A 19,770-nucleotide genomic window follows, 5' to 3' on the forward strand; every position below is an offset into this window, starting at 1 on the left:
ACAGTAGTGCTGCAAAGTGTGATTTAATGAAACAAAATATTTGCATGCTTCATCCGGGAATGTAAGGGATACAGAATTTTGCACTGGAGGTTTTAAGGAAAATCCCTTGATGTTACTGAAAAAGACTGTTTCCAGAAGAAATTTATTACCTTGGTTATACATCAGTGAATATAGAGTTTTCTGTACAGAATTGTAACATAATAGGTAGTACTATCAATTTTATTTGTATGTATTAACCTCTTATCTAGTATATTCAGAATTCTCTAAGTGCTGGAAAATACACGAGTTCAATGTTCAAAAAAAGAATGATATTATGAATTTTTATGCTCTGTTCAGTTGTATGTGTCTTGAAAGGATTGTGAACTGCATAGAGGATAAGCGTTCTTGCCCGCAACTGGGTTTTGTAGGAGAAAGCAGTCATGAATTTGTGAAAAAAGATTGCTTTGTTTCTGTCTATTGTAATTATGAAATACTACTCTGCAAAGGAGAATAGCAATGTAGCAGATGAGCATGTACTCATGTAATCTCACAATAAGTCTTGTGTACTTCCTCTTCAGTAGCTGTTGCATAAAATACTGTATGCAGTGTGTTACCCGAGAGGAGGTGTTGAGGGAAAAGGAAGCTGTGCTATTGGAAGTTTGTTAAAATAAGAGTGGATAAAAACTACTCTTACGAATTTCCTCTGTTTGCAGATGATTCTTTCTCACCTCTTGCCTGTACTAGACCGGTTGCTGGAGAAGGTCTTTAAGAAACCTGAGGCAATGTTGAAAGATGAAGTTGTTCTCCTGCACCTCATCCTTGGAAAGTTTAATGAATGTTCAGCAGCCCTCTTGTGCAAGAACCAGCAGAGTCTTGACTTATTTATCAAAAGTCTGCATGCTGCCAAGAAAATCTATGAAGAAATTCCACCTTTTCAGATCACAGCACTTGGGCAGGTATAGCTTTCTGAAAGATTTTATTTTATTTTTATGCTTAAAGCAAAGAGCAGTGTTTCGGATTGGTTTTACAAGGAGTCTTCTTGTGTTAAGGATTCCATAGGTTTTGACCTGTCTTTTTTTTCGTACAAGTTTTCAAGGTCTCCATAGTGTCTTTGAAACATCTAAACAGGCTGCAAAACTTTCTCTCTTAGAATTACCAAAAGGAGAAATTGGTACTTGCTTTATTTTTGCTTTTTGACAAATACAGAATAGAAATATCATTGTATTTGCATGCAGATGAATACCTGTATCATTGCCTGCAGATGCTGCTGTTCCACTCTCCTTAGTTTTTGTCCGTAAGGCAGGAGCTTTACTTCATGTTTTTCTTCTGAGGAAAAATTGTCAAAAAAGATATAGTAGGTGAGAAATAGCCTCATTTGAAGGAGGCTACAAATTCAGGCCAACTATTAGCCAGGTATTAGCATATACTTAACCAAAGTCCGACAACAGCAAGTTTATTCCCCCCACCAGGCAAGCTGTGTGAAAAATGTCAGGAATCGGGATATTTCAGAAGTATGTGCTTTGCATCTAAGGACTGCTGGATATATACAAATACATAGTTAATATGCACATTTTTACAATATATGTTCATACTAACATGCGTGTGTGATTGGGTATGTCATATGCAATCTAAACTAAGTTCCATAGCTTGTGATTTTGTTACCCTCTTACAGTAGAGCTCTCTGCATCCTTTTTTTGTTTCCCTTTTGTAGATTACGAAACCGTTCTTTGCAGCTGTGTCAGATGGGACGGTGCAAGAGAAGCTATTAAAAGTATTGTTTGACTTACTGTTAAACTGTAAGAACCCGCTTTGTGCCCAGACAATTAGCAGTGTGTTTAAAGGGGTAAGTGGTAAACGGCAGGACGTGGAAATATGTTCGAACCTGTTGCAGTGGTTCTGTATTGCTACATTCAGTAGCACTTGTTTATATCATTCATGGCATGAAAGGAATCAGAAACTATTTGTCATATAGTATAATTGTGTTAATGGCATGAAAAGTTTGTTAAATGGCTGCATCTAGAAGGTATTTCTTTATAAGCCATGCACCAGTCATTTACTATACTATGGAAATGAATTGAGCAGAAGTCACTTCTGCTGCACTGATTTTCATTTTCTGGGATATGACTTGAATATGTGGATTATATACCCATATGTGCATGAAAGGGATGTGTTTTTAAAAAAAGAAGGGGGCGTAGATGTGTGACATGGCACATTGGTCATTGGTTCTTGCGTTATTGTTCTTTGTTTCAGATTTCAGTGTATGCTGAGCAGATTGTCGGAGAACTGGAGCCTCCTGAGAAAACCAAAAGTCTGGCTACTGTTCAGCAAACTAGAAGGCAGAAAATGCAGCAACAGAGGTAAAATAACTAGAAACCCAAAAATATTATCTGTACAATTTGAAAATGCCACTTGTTCTACTACATTTTGTAGTTTGTATTGAAAGCATAAACATGTATTTCCTCTTTTCCCCTGCATAGCAAAATAACTTGGCTACTTTTGGCAGGAGAAAACCAACTTGTTCCAAGAACTGATGGAACGATAGTCAAAATTAAAAAAAAAAAAAAATCCAGTCGATTTAATGTGGACATTGGCTCTTACAGAATCTGGCTTAACGCAGTTGAACAAGATTCATTTTTGTAGGTATTAAATTTATTTAGTAATAAAGATGTACGGACTAATTACATACCCATGGCTGAAGCCTACAGATGCTCATCAGAATGTTCCTGACAGTTTACTGAAAAGCAGTATTTTCTTTTAGTTAAAATGTTAATATCATCATTAATTTTTAGAGCTCTTCATCTTGTTTCTTCTCTCCATTCTGATAAGGAAGGAGCTGGTCTGTCCACTGTACTACTTCTCTTCTTTAAGCATCAGCTGTCAGCCATTGTTGAAAAAGGATATTGAGTTGGTTTTCTTGGTTTGACCTAGAATACCTGGTCTTATTTTCCTTCACTTGACCTTATTTAACAATCATCACCCGTTAGATTGATCCATCTGTAAACTGTGTCTATCAGAGTTTTTAAACACACACGCTTGCACGCACACCCGTTGCCTGCATAGTCAGTGGATAGATAACGAGTAGTTCCGAAGATGCAAACAGATCATCATTTGGCCAGTTAGTTGGTAATAGATTATTATTTTTTTCCCCACAGAAGTCTGCTTCATTGTGTAGAATTTTTGTGTAAACAGAAGGCATGCTATACTAGCTTGTTTTTTCAACTGTGGTCTGGATTTTCTGTTGACTGTTTAAAATGCAGTGTTGCTTCAATCAAAAGCCCATACGTTGTCACCTCTCCGAGGAGAAGCAGTAAAGGGTATTCCGATGTGAAAGAAAGCTTGTCTTTTTTTACTTATGTATGTATTTGTTCCCCGAAACACTGTACTGTTTTCTTTGCAGATGTATATCCTGATTGTTTATCTCATTTTTTAGAAAGCCTCAAGATGCAGAATTGGCGCCAGAAACAAGCCATTTCAGCTGGCAGAGGGTTATGCTTATTCTGGAATTACTGCAGCATAAGAAGAAACTTAGACATCCGCAGGCGTTGGTACCTGCGCTTTTCAACCTGCTGAGCCGGTAATCCTGCCTCCATGACACAGGAGTCCTTGAGCACTCTTCTCTGCAGCAGATACTGGAAAGCGTTAAAATAAGGGCTACTTTCTCTCTGCTTTGTTGCCATGTTTTGTAGCTTAGCTTGCCTTTTTTACTTGAACTTCTTTGAGGTGAATCGGATGAGGGGAATGGGAAGTTGTTACAACTTGTTTGCCCTTTAAACAATGTGATGGGCTTTTAAAGATTTTTACCTGACCATAGCTTCTTATGTGAAGACTTTGTTTCTCAGGTGGAGCGCTTGGGATTGCTAAGAAGGATGACGCCTGTGTTAGAACTGGCACAATTCACAGGACTTGTGTCTTTTGCAGAGCTGTTATAATAATACTCTAAGCTTTAAAATTCCTCCCAAAATGTTGTGGAACAGCCTTCATCGAATGCAACCTAAGAAAACTGTCGCTTTTGCTGCTAGCCCTATCTCCAGGCACTTTAAAAAGTTTACATATAGATTGGGTATTTAATTTTTACCTTATGACTTGCCTTTATATAGACTGGCAATCATATTTTGGGTAATCATCTTATACTCTGACGGTGCTTTGATAAATGTCTTTTATTAGACCAGTTGATGCATTTGAAAACAAAAAAGAAGAGACACTTTTGGCTTTTTAGAAGCCTCAATTTAGAACTTCAGTAGAATGAAGATTGCTGTTTCTTATTTGTATCTTAAAATGCAGTTTGGTCGCTTACCTTTGTGTCTTCTTCAATTCTCAAATTTTTCCAGCTGCCTGGAACCTATGGCATCAGAAGAAGAAAACATGGAATATACAAAGCAGCTAATCCTCAGCTGCCTGCTAAACATCTGTCAGAAATTGTCTCCAGATGGTAGCAAGATCCCAGCAGGTAAAAATTTCCAGGCCCATTTCTTGGTACTTCTCTCACCGCTACAGGATTAAAGCAATGGCCTCTAACTTTTTTCTTCTCTGAATCTATTCTTGTATTGTTGTCAAGGAGAAATAGACTTCTTTATGGGGTATACAAGTTTGTCTTCTTAATTGTTTTTTGTAGATCCCGTAGGTATGGTCTGCAAATTGAAACCAGTGCTTGAGTGTACTATTTTTATTCCTACATCGTTGACCGTTAAAGTGAATATTTTTTCCTTGCAGACATCCTTGACAAAGAAAAATTCAACGTGGAACTGATAGTTCAGTGCATCAGGATATCTAAAATGCCCCAGACACACCACCATGCACTGCTTCTCCTTGGTGCCGTTGCTGGCATGTTTCCTGTAAGTATTACTTGAAATTTATGAAAGTTAAGTGTCGGCTCTTCTCTTCAGGTTCCAAATATCGGGAAGAGTGAAGAACATAGAGCTGTTCTATGGGGAGAAACTTTCTGAAAGGAGCAAGAGACAAAATGTACAGGGCTCTTTTAGGGCTTTCTATTCCATTGTACTTGAAATCAAACCTCTGCCTTGATGCTTTGGTCACTAGTCATTTACGACTCACAATGAAGCCTATTAGAACTGGAAGAAGCTTTCTGAGAACAGCCCCGCTTCGCCTTCCCGCTGTGGTCAAAGTTCTGGTGCCTTGTTTCGTCATTCCCCCTGAGACAAAACTTCTAGTCCAATAGCAGTGTATTCTTACAAGTTCCTGTCTTGTACAACACTGAGAAATGTAATTGTAGTTGATGATAAAACCAGGTTGGTCTGATTTTAATTGACTGAGAAACAGGTCTTTTCATCTATGGATGGAAATTTGACTGTATGCTCGCTCTTCTAAGTAAGCTTCTTTTGCTTTGACACTACAAAAGCAGCAAAATATATCCAGATGTATCAAACTCAGTTTACAGCTTTACCTTTACTTTCTCCACACATTTGGAAAGATACTGTTTTTCCCAAAAGGCGAAACTGGAATGTTTTTGACAAACTTGTGGAGGGTTTGTCTTTTTTATTGTTGGGGTTATTTTGCTTTGTCACCATCTTACTGCCATTACCTGCTGTAGAGCTGAGCCTTTATTCTACATTAATATTGGCTCTTCCAAGATTTTCAAGGTCAGAATACAAGGAAATACTTTGTATGTGTCTCATCTCTATTTTGAAATCTAAAAGACTCCTTCAGTTCACTAAAACTCAATGAGAAATGTAGCTGTAACTTCTTGTTCTAAGTTCTGGCAAAATCTAGGAAACTAACTCTTGAACTAGGTGACACCTCTAAACCAGCCCTCTTAAAATTAATTACTGTGATTACAGTCTTGCCCCCCCAAAAAGCCAAATGAGTGTGATTGCTTTCCATTGTATGACTGTAGGTGTTGCAGATGTTTTACAAATATAAAAAGGGTGGGTGGGAAAGGTACTGAAAATCACTGGAATCTACGTGCCACACTCATATTTATGCTTCTGCAAATCTCCCTGTAGCTGATTTTGCTTGTCATATACGATGGCACTGAGTTGAAGAGTACAGGGTATTTCATCAGACCGAACTCTCAATTTCCATTCTTTAATTACTTGCTTAGAAGCGTGTCTTGCTTTCTCTAACCATCACATAGTAAGTAGCTTTAAGGGACACTATACATTTTAAAATAGTTAGTGGAGATTTTGGAAGATACTGATGATTCTCATTTTCTTTTACGGGAATTTAGAGGCATTTGCAGGAAGGAGAATGCCTTAAGGTATAATATGTCGAGCAACACAGTCCAAAAAGCAAACTAATCTCATCTGTCTTCTTTTCCAGGATAAAGTTCTCCACAACATCATGCCCATTTTTACATTCATGGGAGCAAATGTCTTGCGTCTGGATGATACTTACACATTCCAAGTAATTAATAAGACGGTGCAGATGGTTATTCCTGCTCTTATACAGGTAAATTTGTCTACTTAGTGGAAAGGAGTAGAGAAAAAGTGAGCAATAAGGTTAATTAATTAAGTAGAGTAAAAGCTTTAGAATATCAGTGGTAGAATGAGTTGTAGCCTGTTCTAGGGTTATTTTTAGATAGATAGTAAATTACATATAGTAACTGTATTAACAGACTACTCCTCGTCTGACCAACTGTGAGTTCATTGCACGACTGCTGCTTCTTAATCTTATGAGCTCCTGCACTTTATAAATGGTTTAGCCAAAACAATATCACAACTGTACCTAAAGAGGACCTGAAAACATACTTTAAGTTCTTCATCATAAAAATAGCAGGCAAGTTCAGTAGAGGAACCATTGGAAATAAGAAGGTTATTAGTCCTATAATAATACGTCATGGTCATATGAATAGTAGACATGGTGTGAAGGAAGCAGAAAGGTAAAATATTTGAGAAAAGCGTTTCTTTTTCCAGCTGGTGTTTGTGTGGGTTTTCTTGGGTTTGCCTGGACAAAACAAAACTACACAATTGTTTTTCAAAGGGGACATGTTTTCTTCAGTCAGATTTCACTTGCACCTAATAAATCTTAATTCTAGAGTCATTCATGGATTTAAACATGAAAAATGCCATATAAATTTCTTACGTAAAAATGAATTAGGAAAAAAAATTGTTCTTCTTACAATGGGCTGGGTATTTCCTGGTGCATTTTTTAATGATATTTATACCCATTTAGCATCCTCTTGCAGATCTCTGTTAGAGAAATCAAGTTGCTGTCTCTTTCTTTTAATTTTATTTTTTTATTTAAAACCTTTAATAGCAGCCATCACAAGTTTCTGTGAGAAATTGTTTATGACACACACAGTTATTGTATGTTGGGAAAGCCTAATGTTACGTACCTGAGATCATGTAGCCTACTTGTATTATTTTTGCTTAGCCCTTGAATCCAAAACCCTAACTATCAGGCTTACAGGCAAAGTTTTCAGAAGGATGTGGCATTGCTTTCCCTTGAAAACGTCCATGTTTCAGGTGATGCCAAGTAACTTCTTTTTCTTTTTTTTTTCTTTTTTTTTTATTTTATTTGGAGCATTTTCCTTAAACATTGAAAAGGAACTGTGTGATTGAAAACTGTTTGTTTTGGAGCACTTATATTTTCCTTGAGATTACGCTTTTGGTAATGCTGTTATCAGGCATGTAGTGCTTTCTCTTATTTTCTGAATTTACAAGAAAGAACTTTTACCCGTCTGTGATAATCTGTTTGAACTGCTGTATCTGTTTATACTTAGGCTGAAGACAGTGATTTGTCGGAGTCCTCAGGGACCGTGGAAGAGGTGGTGATAAAGATCATTCGTGTGTTTGTGGATGCCTTGCCCCATGTGCCGGAGCACCGACGCCTGCCTATCCTGGCCCAGCTGATCACTACGGTGGGAGGAGATAGGTTCCTCTGGGTTCTCCTGGTGCTGCTCTTTGAGCAGTATGTGACCAAAACTGTGACTGCTACATCAAGCACAGACAAGGTGAGAAGACTAGTGGGGTCACCTTTTTCATGTTCTTGGTGCCTTTAAGAAAGTGTAACGTAGGGACTTACCTTGCACAAAAATAAGTAGTGAGCTCTGAGCTGGTGCTATAGCAGAACCTCATGGTGATGTCAACTACGATTGGTATTGCAGGTACAATATTGTTTTGTCCTGGAGCCTGAACACTAAATGAGATCATATTGTACAGCCATGCTTGACCTGAAGAGCTGATAATCTTAATTATGAAGTGCTTCAATATTTTTGAAGGTTTTTTTGTTTTTTTTTTCCTTAACTGTGTTTGTGAAACTTGATACTGGTCTTCCTGTACAGACCAAGATAAACCCTGTTATGTTTTTGTGTGGGCAGTCTCTCGGATTAGGTGAAAGCACAGTTTATGCAGAAAACAAAAAGAATTATTAAAGGAATGTTGGTGAGAAGATGCAGTCTTTGCTGTAGCAATTTAACCTCTTTCTACACCCTCTGGAACTATGTTCTTTCCAAGAGCTTGCTGCTGTTACACTTGGTGTTAATCCTGGCAGTATCCAGTTTACCATGGCATTCTCACAAACTCTTGGAGGATTTTTTTGAGTCTTTTTATCATTATTAGTAATAGTTTTTTTAATTCTTGAAATATTTTTTTTTATTTCTAAACCATAACAGGATGCTGTTTTGGAAGCAGACACTGAATTTTGGATTTCCATCTGTTGCGAATTTAATGTACAATCTCAGTTCCAGAGCATGATGAAAATAATCCAGTACTTGACAGAGCTGCCAGAGAACAAAGAAGGTAAGCACAAAACAGAGCCAAATGCATGCAAACCTTCCTAACAAAGGGACAAGGGGTAATGGTTTTAAACTAAAAGAGGGTAGATTTAGACTGGATCTAAGGAAATTTTTTACAGTGAGGGTGGTGAAACACTGGCACGGGCTGCCCAGAGAGGCGGTAGATGCCCCATCCCTGGAAACATTCCAGGTCAGGCTGGATGGAGCTCTGAGCAACCTGATGTAGTTGAGGATGTCCCTGCTCATTGAGGAGGGTTGGACAAGACAACCTTTAAAGGTCCCTTCCAACCCAAACCATTCTGTGACTCTACTCCTCCTCTAGACAGAAGACTAAGGGATACAGAATTACTCTAATGACTTTTCTTTTTTTTAATGAAATTGCTAAGATATGTGATTACTTGGGTTTTAATCCTTTTAATTATAGATTAATTTGAGCACTTAGAATCATTAGTCCTCATTTAGAAGGTACAGTAACTTGTTTAGTTGAAATAAAAAGCTGTTATTCATAGCAGACAAGATCACAGGGACTACCAGTCATTTCTGGTTTTTTTTTAAGGTTTCATTTCTTTCTACTACAATATAACAGAGCAATAATTAAACAATGTGTTTTAATACTTTTCCAGTCCGTTATTTCAAAGAGCACTGGGTAGGTTGGGTGCGGGTTGTTTGTTTCTTTTTCAGTTAGGACTTTCCCTGTTTGTTGTTTGAATACATTTTCTCAGCCAGGAAGGACCAGGTAATGACACTGAAAGCAGTCTTCCCAAATATGTGACGCACAGTGTATGTGGTCCTGCCTCAGAAGTCTCGTGTTTGTAGCCAGTGTATCATAGCTTTAACACCAAAAAAAAAGAAGATTCTTCATGTAAAAATGATCAGATAGAATGGCAGTGAAATAGCACTACTTCTTTTGAGGCTGTTGGAATGAAAAAATTATCTCCTGTGATATTTCAGAGCATCTTTTTCGAACTTTTACATGATTTTGGATACTGTAGAATGACTATCCTTAATAGGCACCTGACTGTAATTTTACTTTGTTTCTGTAATCAGAAATCAAATGTCTTTTCCTCTTGGCTGCAAATTTGTTTTGTGAACGTTTTCAGCAGATGATCCTGGGCCAAAAAAGTCAAGAACGTGCAAGACAAAGCTAAAAAATCAGGATGGGCAGCTCTTTAATGTGGAGTCTCACTCAGACAAACAACTTCGGCATTTCAAATACTTGTCAGTCTCCTTCATGTCACAACTTTTATCATCTCAGAGTTTTGTGAAAAAGGTAATAATGGCAGATTGCTTTTATACTGATCACATTAAGTAATTGTGCCATACTGTAACAGATGAGGTTTAATTTGCTTTTAAGTGTGGGTTTATATTTGAAAGGGATGAAAGAATAGAGTCCAGTCTATCTTGCTGACACCTTTATTGACACAGTTTTGAAATCTCTCAATAATGTTAATTATTTTTTAAGAAGGCTTTTCCAGATAGAGTCCATTTGTGTGATTGATGAATAGGTAACAAAGTGAAATTCTGGTCCCAGTGGATTCCCACTGGCATTATGGAGTCTGGGATTTCACTTGCGGTCTGTATAACTCCCAAGTTTGGTGTAGGATTTATACTGTTAACTCTGAAATGAAAGGCAAAATAAATGTTATAAATTTTAGGCTGCGGCTCTAGCTGGAGGTAGTTCCCAGTTTTTTAACTGAACATCCACCAGCATGCAATGTATTTGCTACTGTGTCTGCATTGCCTAAGATTCTCAGATTTTATTCTAGAATGACAGCTTAAGTGCAAATGTGGGGAACTCATAAATACCATGTTAGTGGACACTTCATTCAGAACAAACAAATTTGACTATACTGGGATATTAATTTAATGAGGGGATGTAAGTTTCATACTTAGCATTTTCATTCTTCCTTTTTAAACTAGATAGTTGAATGTGAAGAAACAGAAGAGCTCCAGAAGCTGGAACAGAGGTATGCTTTAAATCTGCTCCACTCATCCTATTTCTAGCTTTTACTGCAACATGGGAATATTTTTTAAATGTAGTCCTTTCGGAATATTTGTTTCCCTAAAGATACTTTTAATGTTGTCCTTGGCAACAAGCAGTATTTATTATATACGAGTTATTTGGGCTTTGGTTTTGGTTTTGGTTTTGTTTTTTTTTTTTTAATATGATGTGGGGGTTTTTGACATTTCTGAAAGATTGCTCTACCCAATATACACTTTTCCTGATAGCGCTCATTTACATAGTTGGCCATAATTATTATGCTATTGATGATGGAATCTCTAAAAGAATTCCAAGTTTTTAGCAAAATATACCACTTCATTCATAGGAAAAAAAGTTGTTATTTACAGGTGCCCCTATATCGGTGTAAGAAAATTACCAGTAATCATGGATCACAGTTGTAGTCATTGGGCTATAACAGCCAATGATGCAAAATTGAGGGTTTCTTTTGCAGAGGCTTAACTTCTATGTTTGTTCTAAGTGAAGAAGGGTGTAGGATTTATTTTAAATGCTGTGTTCCTAATGCTCATTCTTAAACATCTATATCTTCCCAGGTTGTTTTTGTTTTAAGGTGGAGTTCTTAAGTAGAACAGCTGTTGTACGTAGAGGCTAATTTGGGGGTACCAGGTAGACTTCTTTAATGTGCACGATTGCCCTTATCGTTAATATGTAGATCTGTGATCTGCTAGTCTCTCCATTAGGTGTTTCATTTTCTTTTATTGTTGCTGTTTCATGAAATTTTATGCTTTCCAGTAAGTTCTTTAGTGTCCTTGTTACTTACTAAAAGATGCTTCCTTTCCATCTAGGCTATTAGAAGAAGTTCTTCACTATATAAACACTGTGGCGTCTTCAGTGGAAGGAAATGTGGACAAGCCAACAGCCAAATTTTGGAGGGTTCTGCTTAACAAGTCGTACGATATGCTGGATAAAGTATGTCTCATTAGGGCCTCATGTTAGCAGTGGGACTTTTCTGCTTGTGCATGTTAATATGATTATAACCTTTGTAGGATTTCTTGGGTAGTAATCTTTATTTGATGGTCTGCAACCTGGTGCATCATTGTTAAATTTATCTTAACAACTTTATTAACTGCAGCAAACAGCTTAGAACAACCATGAAAAAAAAAATCAGCTATGCTTATTTCCTCTAGTTAGTATTCTACTGGCTGGAAGCAGTCATTTCACTATCTGTCTGATGGAGAAGAATGGCTTTTGGCAGCATTTCTCACTGTTAACTCATAAAATGATTTAAGTAATGCTAATAGAACTATTTTATATTTCTACATGGAATTTAAATGGAGAAAAAAAACCTTATGCTTTTCTTTCTGATCTTTTTCTGATCAGAAGTATATTTGTAGAATTGGACAGGCTATCTCCTTGCATGCTGTGGGGAATACATCTCTTTAACAGCTTGGATTTTTTATTTTGCTTGTGAAGCATATTCCAGATTTCATGATGTACACGCACAGGGCACTACCAGAAGTATTTTAGAGTAAGGAAGTACAGCTCACCAGTGTAGACAAGAGGAATTGCTGAGGAAATCTCAAAGCTAGTGGGTAATGGCTGGTTAGCAGCCAGTGAACATAGATTAAGTACTGTAACTGGAACCTGCTTTGTTCTTTTGCTTGCCTCAGACTCAGGCAATGTCTAGGCTAGCCTGTCCTCTCTTCTTTGATCCTAAAACACATGTGGGAAGCCGGGGAGTACGCCTGTCTGTCTTGGAGGCTACTATGTCATAGTGCATGGAAGAGCGTTTACGGTATTGTTTTGTTTGTGTTTCCTCGTAGGTGAATGCCTTATTGCCAACAGAAACCTTCATCCCTGTAATTAGGGGACTACTGACGAATCAGCTCCCATCTGTGAGACGTAAGGCAATGGACCTTTTGAACAATAAGGTGCAGCAGCGCACAAGGTGGCAGAAGAGCCAGGTGAGGCGAAGGGGTTCACCTCAGTTCCTTTAGCAGAAGTACCGGGAGAGAGATTGATGTAGAAGTGGTTTGCTCTGTGTAAAGACGTCAAGTACCAGTGCCCTCTCTGGCAGGCGGCTCTTGAGTGGCGAGATGTAGGCGACTTGCCCGTAGCACCTTGCAGGTTCTGAGTTCTAACTGTACGTCTAACGTGTGTGTTCTCTTGTCCTCTCAGATCCTGCAGCTCTTAGAGCTAGTTCCTGAGCTCATTGCTATTGTGCAGTGTAAAAGAAAGGAGGAAGAGGAGGAGCAAGCCATCAACAGACAGACTGCTTTGTACAGCCTCAAGCTACTCTGCAAAGGTTTTGGCACAGAAAATCCAGTGCCATTTGTACCTGTTCTGAAAACTGCTATCGATCTAATTTCTTCAGAGAAGGAGGAAAAGAATGTGATGGGAAGTGCTTTGCTCTGTATAGCTGAGGTCACCTGTACACTGAAAGCCCAAGCAATACCTCAGCTTCCAAGGTACCACTGGGTTCTTTTTAACAGAACCAACTGCAGCAGGAATTAGTTATATTAAAATGCGTTACTGAAGGAATGCTGACAAAGGCCAGGGGCAGCCTGCCCACGTGTGTGTATTGTGTACATAAGAATAAAGGTATTTGTAGTGCTTGAAGGTGCGTCCCGGTCATAGAACTAAGAAGCTAGTGGGGAAATTGTAAGAGTTTTATAATCTTACAGAGTCTGCGACTGTGAGCAGAGTGGCAATCTTTGAGGCTTTAGAGAAGTCAGACCATATTCTGTATTTTTACAGTAGAACGGATTGCATTTAGAAACACGAGGACCAGTATAGTTGGAAACCCCGCATATAACTTTATTTTATTCTCCCTGTTCAAGAAGAATTCAAGCATGTAACTTGTTGTTTTTAAGACTGTTTTATCTTATTCAAAATATAGGTTTCTTATTGTCATTAAATCTTTAAAGGCAGGGCTTTGAGCAACCTGATCTAGGGAAAGATATCCCTGTCTATGGCAGGGATGATCTTTAAAGATCCTTCTGACTCAAACCAATCAATGACTCTGTGATTCTAAACCTAATATTCATCATTAGCTTTGAAAAAATGAAATACAGCAGAAGAGCCTAGAATACTGAGTTTTCTCAAATACACATGTAGAAAACGATGTGAAAATTGTCCCTGCAGGCTTAACAGATGGATTTATGCAATTGGGAATGTGCCTCCAAATGTTCAGTGGTTTCACCTTTCTCTGTTTATGCTTGGTTATTCACAGGCTGATGCCGGCACTGTTGAAGACTTTAAAAAGTAAGAAGGAGCTGGTCTCCAATGAGATTTACTTGCTGAGTGCTGTCACTGCTCTGCTGAAGGTTGCAGAAACATTACCACACTTCCTTAGTCCTTATCTTTTGGATTGCTTGCTGCAGGTGAGCCATTTGACTCCTACAGATATATAATGGGGGACAGAATCTGCCCGGTTCCTAGAAGAAGCTACAGAGATTACTTTTTTCCACGATCTTGTCAAATGTGTATCTAACAGCTCTAGTTAGGGTAACTTTGACCCCCTGCCGCTGACATGCACATTTTTTTCAGTGCTTGTCTTCTGAAGACAGCGGAGCTCTGTACACAAAAATCCTCACAGAAGGAGCTCCAAGTGGTGCAAACAGCAAAATTCCCATCTGACACCTGCAACAGACAACTACTGTAAAATAAATTGAGTTCTCTTAAGTATGCCTAACTTTTGTTGGATTTCCTGATAGGTTGTCCGCTTGGAAAAGATTGCGGTCGAGTTTGGTCCTTCTTCCCAGATAAGCTTACGCGTAACGTCACTGAAAACTATTCTAGCTACAAGGCTTGCTCCTCGAATACTCTTGCCTGCAGTTACGAAGTGTTACAGTGAAGTGGCAAATACCCGGAAGGTAAGGGTTTTTTTCATTCTTTCACATTGTGATGAAAGAAAGAAAGAAAGAAACAAGCAGTGCAAAATTTGGTTCAACTGTTCCAGCTGTGTCCCCTCCCAACCTCTTGGCCACCACCAGCTTACTCACTGGGACAGCAGTGAGTAACAAAGAAAGCCTTAACATTATGCAACCACCAGTGTGTTATCAGCGTTGTTTTGGTCACAGATCTTGCTGCTATGAAGAAAATTAACTCCATCCCAGCCAAATCTAGCACAGTCTTTACATTGTCTCTGTTTTCTCTTTGTACCGCAGTGGTGATTCAGGAAAATTAGACCTGGGAGAAATGCACGAATTTAATGTCCTTAGCACATTAGATGATAAATGCTTGAGAGATCATCCCATTCATAAAGGCCTTGATTTATCTGCTGGGAATACAAGTTGAGTCATAATTTTCATCTAGGGCTTGGCTCCTGTCTCATAGATGCGAACCTTTCAGACTTAACTGGTATCTCCGGGATTGGAGAGGGGACACCAAAATCTTTTCAGGAATCCTACTAACTTAAGCCCCCAAAAAGTACAGGACAAAGTTTTATTTATTTTATCAACAGTATTTTAATAAGTAAATGTGTGAAGGGCAAAAATCCAGTTCCCTTGTTATGTTTGTCAATTACTGTCAGTATCGCAGTTGCCTTTGCATTGCTTTGCTTTTGTTTTGGCAGAACTGCCTGGGGGCCCTTATGAACATTTTGAAGGAGCACATTGTTGGTATGGAGAAGGAGCACCTGATCTCCCATCAGTCTGAGCTGACGGCATTTTTCATGAAAGCTCTGGACTTCCGAACAGAGCATGCTGAGGTGGGATGTTCAGGGGGATGAACAGCAGCAACTCAACCTCTACATGCTAATTCTATCAGTTGTTTAAAAAATATTAGTAGTTTGCATTGCGTATGTGCTGTGAAATTCTGGGTATCAAATATTCTGTTCTGAAATTGTTCTTGGGGTAGAAAACATTATAGTTAGGTATTTAGTCTGAAACAGACAAAATTAAAATGTGCTTTGAAACCTCAAATTTTTCCACTTCAGACTTGGAATTATGTTTTCTAATTTTTCTAGGATGATTTAGAGGAAGTTGGTAAGACAGAGGCTTACATTATTGATTGTCTAATAAGTATGGTTATGAAACTTTCTGAGGCTTCCTTCAGACCCCTCTTCTTCAAGGTAAGAAGTTTAAATATTATTTGCCTGCATCAGCATATTTGTATTTTCCGGTGCACAGACACAGGGAAGAGCTAATCTGCCTTTCACTTTCAGCTCTTCGATTGGTCCAAAACAGAGTCTACCCGAAAAGACAGACTGCTGACATTCCACCGAATAGCAGATCGCATTGCAGACAAGCTCAAGGGTCTCTTCACCCTGTTTGCTGGTCATTTAGTGAAGCCATTTGCTGAGACACTGAACCAGGTCAACATTTCTAAAACTGGTAAGTTTTCAGTTACTACCTACAGAGAGACATTAGCAGGCTAACTCTTAATTGCTTGAAAGAGGTTAATTATAATTGCTGAAAGTTTCGTCTTACAGGATTTACTTCACAGCACATACCTCTCATTTCTCTCTTTCTTCTTTCTCTCATAAATAAGGCATCTTTCTTATTCTGATGGAACCAAAGGACATTTTTCATCCATGGGCTCTGGGCTGCCAGTACAAAGTTGAGACTACATGAAAATATTCAATGTCAGTCCCAGTGAGTTCCATGAGAATGAAATTGTGTGGAAAGAGGGTGACTTGTTTCTGTTGGGGTTTTTTTTCTTTTTTTTTTCTTTTTTTTTTTTTTTTCATTCATTGACTTCTCCTATATGCTACCTAGTGTGTTCAGACTCCTCTTTTTTCTTGGCAAAAGTAGGTATTGCTTTTTTGTATGGGAAACTATTTGCTCATCACATTTGTAGCAGCCTGAAGAAATTATCCATATCCACAGGTATTGCCAGGCACTTTTTCTATAGCCTGTGGCTATTCTCTTTTATCCTCAGCTAACTGAGAATGACAGTGGCAGACCTGCTAGGGCATTAGCTAAAAGCCAGATAACATGTTGCATCCACTTTATTGTTCTGAGTGATGAGTATGTAATTGCTATATAGTGCATCCTTTAGCTATATTCACAAACTAACAATGTTTCTATCTTGTGGGGAAGTTTTGTATTTTCTGGGGGTTTTTTATGATTTTTTTTCTTCTTTATTGATATCTAGATGAAGCTTTCTTTGACTCTGAGAATAGCACAGACAAGAGCTGTCTACTGTTGCAGTTCACCATGGACTGTCTGCACAAACTCTTCCTATTTGACACCCAGAAGTTCCTGAGTAAGGAAAGAGCAGAAACCTTGATGATGCCTCTGGTCGATCAGGTATTGACAAACACAAAAAAAAAACCCAATTCATAGCTAGCTTACTTCCCCCCCCACCTTCCCCTGCCCTCTGAAAGATTTATTTTTTAACTATCAGGCCTCAGTCCTCTCCCTTAACAAAAAGAGAGGAATTAATTAATTGTCTTTGGGCTACAGACAGTATTAACTGCTTTGCCTGAGGCTCTGAATTACTATTTTTTTTTTATCCTCTTTCTAAATGTCTTCGTTCCATAAGGTTCATGCACGCTGTTGAGCTCTTGCAGACCAGTGCACTCCCACTGCTGCTCTTTGACGTAACTCTCGAGTACCTGAAAGCCAAAGCTAGAAGTGCTTTTTGGCTGGGTTTATCTGAGCCTGAATCTGTTTGACAAGCTTTTTACTTCCACAGCTAGAAAATACGCTTGGAGGAGATGAGAAGTTCCAGGAAAGAGTGACAGCACACCTGATACCCTGCCTAGCTCAGTTTTCAGTGGCAATGGCAGACGATTCTCTTTGGAAACCACTGAACTACCACATCCTACTGAAAATGAGGCACACCTCTCCTAAGGTTCGGAGCTATCAGAATTTGGATTTCTTTGTTGCATTAGACTGTTCCAGTGCCCCAAAACCCAGAAGTGGATTAGCCAAGTCATTGCTAAAATAGTAGCCTAAATTAAAATACTGATATTGTGCTATGCTACTCCCAAGTTCTAGAGAGATGCATACAACATGGCCTTCTGCTCTTACTGTAAGCAGTCAATATTCCACCCGTGGACGTCTTCCATACTGTGTGGTTTGGGGTTTTTAAAGATTCGGTAGCTGTTGGAATAAGAGTTAACCTGTTTGTGCATGAAGAAAGGGGCACTTTAGAGGGGGAAATGGAAGATAGTTATTTATCAACCTTCAGACCTGTTTATTACGTAGTTTTGTCAAGCCTCTACTATTTGACAGTTTATACGTATTCAGGGGAAGTACTTGGTTTTTTACTGTACTGAGCTAAGTCCTTCTCATACAGTGGACCAGAGTGGCATTGTAACAAGAAGTTAAAGTCCATTATATCAAATAATTTCCAGCAACATACCTGCTTCTTGCAATCTGTTTTTCCTCTGACGTTGTCTTAACCCCGATGTTGAGATTTAAATTAGCTTGAAACTAGTTCCCTTCAGTAGGGAAAGCTACTTTACAAACTTATATGGAAAGAAGGTGCGTGTGGGGGAGAAGCAGGGAACTGTACTGTAACGTTTGTTTCCTTACAAAGATTATTGTTTTGTTTTAGGTCCGATTTGCTGCTCTGCTTGCTTTGGTAGAAGTTGCACAAAAACTGAAGGAGAACTACCTGGTCCTGCTACCAGAATCTATTCCATTCTTAGCTGAGCTTATGGAAGGTAATGTTCTAAAGTGGCATTAGTGAAGGCAGACAACTGGCTTATGACCAAAAAAGAATAAGGGCCACTTATTTCAAAGACTCGAGAGAGGATGATTGCTGTAATTGCTATAAATCTTACAAATTGGTATACAGTAGCTTAAACTGTGCAGGATGCAAAATGAAATGGATTTTATCCAACACCACACTCCTGAAGTTCAGTTAAATTATGGTAGTTTCTTCAGTGTTATAGCCTGTGCATGTCTCCTCAGTTTGCATCTTTTAAGTCAGTGTTACAGTAGAAATAATTTGCCTAAGTCATGAGTCAGTGCCAAAATATTTTTGAATAATTATTTCATACCTGGTGTTTGAAGACAGTTCTAGCCTTGACAAGCAATGAAGCCTTCCTAGGGTAGCTTTGTAATCACTATTCTACTTAATCCCTGCTTTCTTTCTTTTTCTAGATGAATGTGAAGAAGTTGAAAAGCAGTGCCAGAAGACAATTCAACAGCTAGAAGTAATTTTGGGAGAACCACTCCAAAGCTACTTCTAAGTTTATCCCCTTTGTTTTCAAGTTTTGTCTGAATCATGTTAGCTTCACACATGCAAGTACTACAGGCAAACTGTCATACTAATTTTTATCAGAGCTAAGATCTTAACTTTTTATTAAAATATTCTAAGAATCTGGCTTTCATCATTTCCAGATGGTCTGGAGACTTTTCGTATGGCTTTTCTGTAACTGCTCTTAACAGTGGAAAACTGGAGCAAGCTATAAGCAAATTGTGATAGCTAGGCACAGAGTGACAACATGTGAGACTCACTGAATTCCACTGTGCTTGGGGTATGCAGTTACTGTCCCTGTGGAGGGGCTGTCATGCTACAATGTAAGCATGGTGCTCACTGGACCCATGCACTGCAATCCTGAGAATCTGCGTTTCTGTCATTTTTAAGGAAGTAAAAAGTAAACCCACTGAAGACACTGAAAAGGAAGTTACAGGAAACTAGGATTGATAGAGGAGCTAAAGCTGTTTTTTAGTCTTTAAAGACTACTACTGATTAGCTTCTTGTTCACTTGAATATCAAGAATAAATTGCTTACTATGTTAATGAACTTACCAAACAACTTGCCATCTGTTTTGCACCAGGCCTTGGGCACTCAGACTCTGTAAAGTATGGTTTAAAATGCAACTGGTTAGAACTAACACTATAAAGATGATAATCTTACATCCCATTGGGTACTGGGAATGGGCCTCTGTTCAGGGTGCAGCATGGCATGCAGATCCCATCTGTGGAAAGGTTGCCCCATCACGGTCATTCATGCTCTTAAAGGATTTTCTTGAAAGAAAACAACTACGCATCACCTCTGCTCTCAAACAAAAAGGATGTTCACGTGAGAATTGCCTGCTGAACTTTTAGATAAAGGCGAGGACACACAAGTGATGTAATTAACCATGACCGAGTGGGAGCTGCCTGCATGCTCCTCTGTTACCATCAGCCAGCTAAGTTTATCCTGCAGCCAAGGGATATGTACAGCACAACTGTCC

General features: G+C 38.6%; 1 protein-coding gene across 1 annotated transcript in view; it reads left to right on the forward strand.

Annotated features, from left to right (window-relative positions):
- Positions 1 to 19,455, forward strand: part of HEATR1 (HEAT repeat containing 1) — a 41,482-nt gene extending 22,027 nt beyond the window's left edge. Inside the window, exons 22-44 of the mRNA XM_082481398.1 lie at positions 693 to 935; positions 1,691 to 1,822; positions 2,230 to 2,336; positions 3,410 to 3,553; positions 4,308 to 4,426; positions 4,690 to 4,811; positions 6,256 to 6,384; positions 7,658 to 7,888; positions 8,549 to 8,675; positions 9,775 to 9,941; positions 10,592 to 10,638; positions 11,477 to 11,600; positions 12,455 to 12,595; positions 12,810 to 13,099; positions 13,864 to 14,014; positions 14,348 to 14,506; positions 15,208 to 15,342; positions 15,601 to 15,705; positions 15,799 to 15,967; positions 16,731 to 16,885; positions 17,274 to 17,432; positions 18,141 to 18,249; positions 18,692 to 19,455. Coding sequence (XP_082337524.1) covers positions 693 to 935; positions 1,691 to 1,822; positions 2,230 to 2,336; positions 3,410 to 3,553; positions 4,308 to 4,426; positions 4,690 to 4,811; positions 6,256 to 6,384; positions 7,658 to 7,888; positions 8,549 to 8,675; positions 9,775 to 9,941; positions 10,592 to 10,638; positions 11,477 to 11,600; positions 12,455 to 12,595; positions 12,810 to 13,099; positions 13,864 to 14,014; positions 14,348 to 14,506; positions 15,208 to 15,342; positions 15,601 to 15,705; positions 15,799 to 15,967; positions 16,731 to 16,885; positions 17,274 to 17,432; positions 18,141 to 18,249; positions 18,692 to 18,780 — 3,354 coding nt within the window. The 3' untranslated portion in view covers positions 18,781 to 19,455. The remainder of the gene's footprint in view (positions 1 to 692; positions 936 to 1,690; positions 1,823 to 2,229; positions 2,337 to 3,409; positions 3,554 to 4,307; positions 4,427 to 4,689; positions 4,812 to 6,255; positions 6,385 to 7,657; positions 7,889 to 8,548; positions 8,676 to 9,774; positions 9,942 to 10,591; positions 10,639 to 11,476; positions 11,601 to 12,454; positions 12,596 to 12,809; positions 13,100 to 13,863; positions 14,015 to 14,347; positions 14,507 to 15,207; positions 15,343 to 15,600; positions 15,706 to 15,798; positions 15,968 to 16,730; positions 16,886 to 17,273; positions 17,433 to 18,140; positions 18,250 to 18,691) is intronic.
- Positions 19,456 to 19,770: the final 315 nt, after the last annotated feature.

This window comes from Vanellus vanellus (genome assembly GCF_965231255.1).
Source record: "Vanellus vanellus genome assembly, chromosome: 3".
Lineage (NCBI taxonomy): Eukaryota > Metazoa > Chordata > Aves > Charadriiformes > Charadriidae > Vanellus > Vanellus vanellus.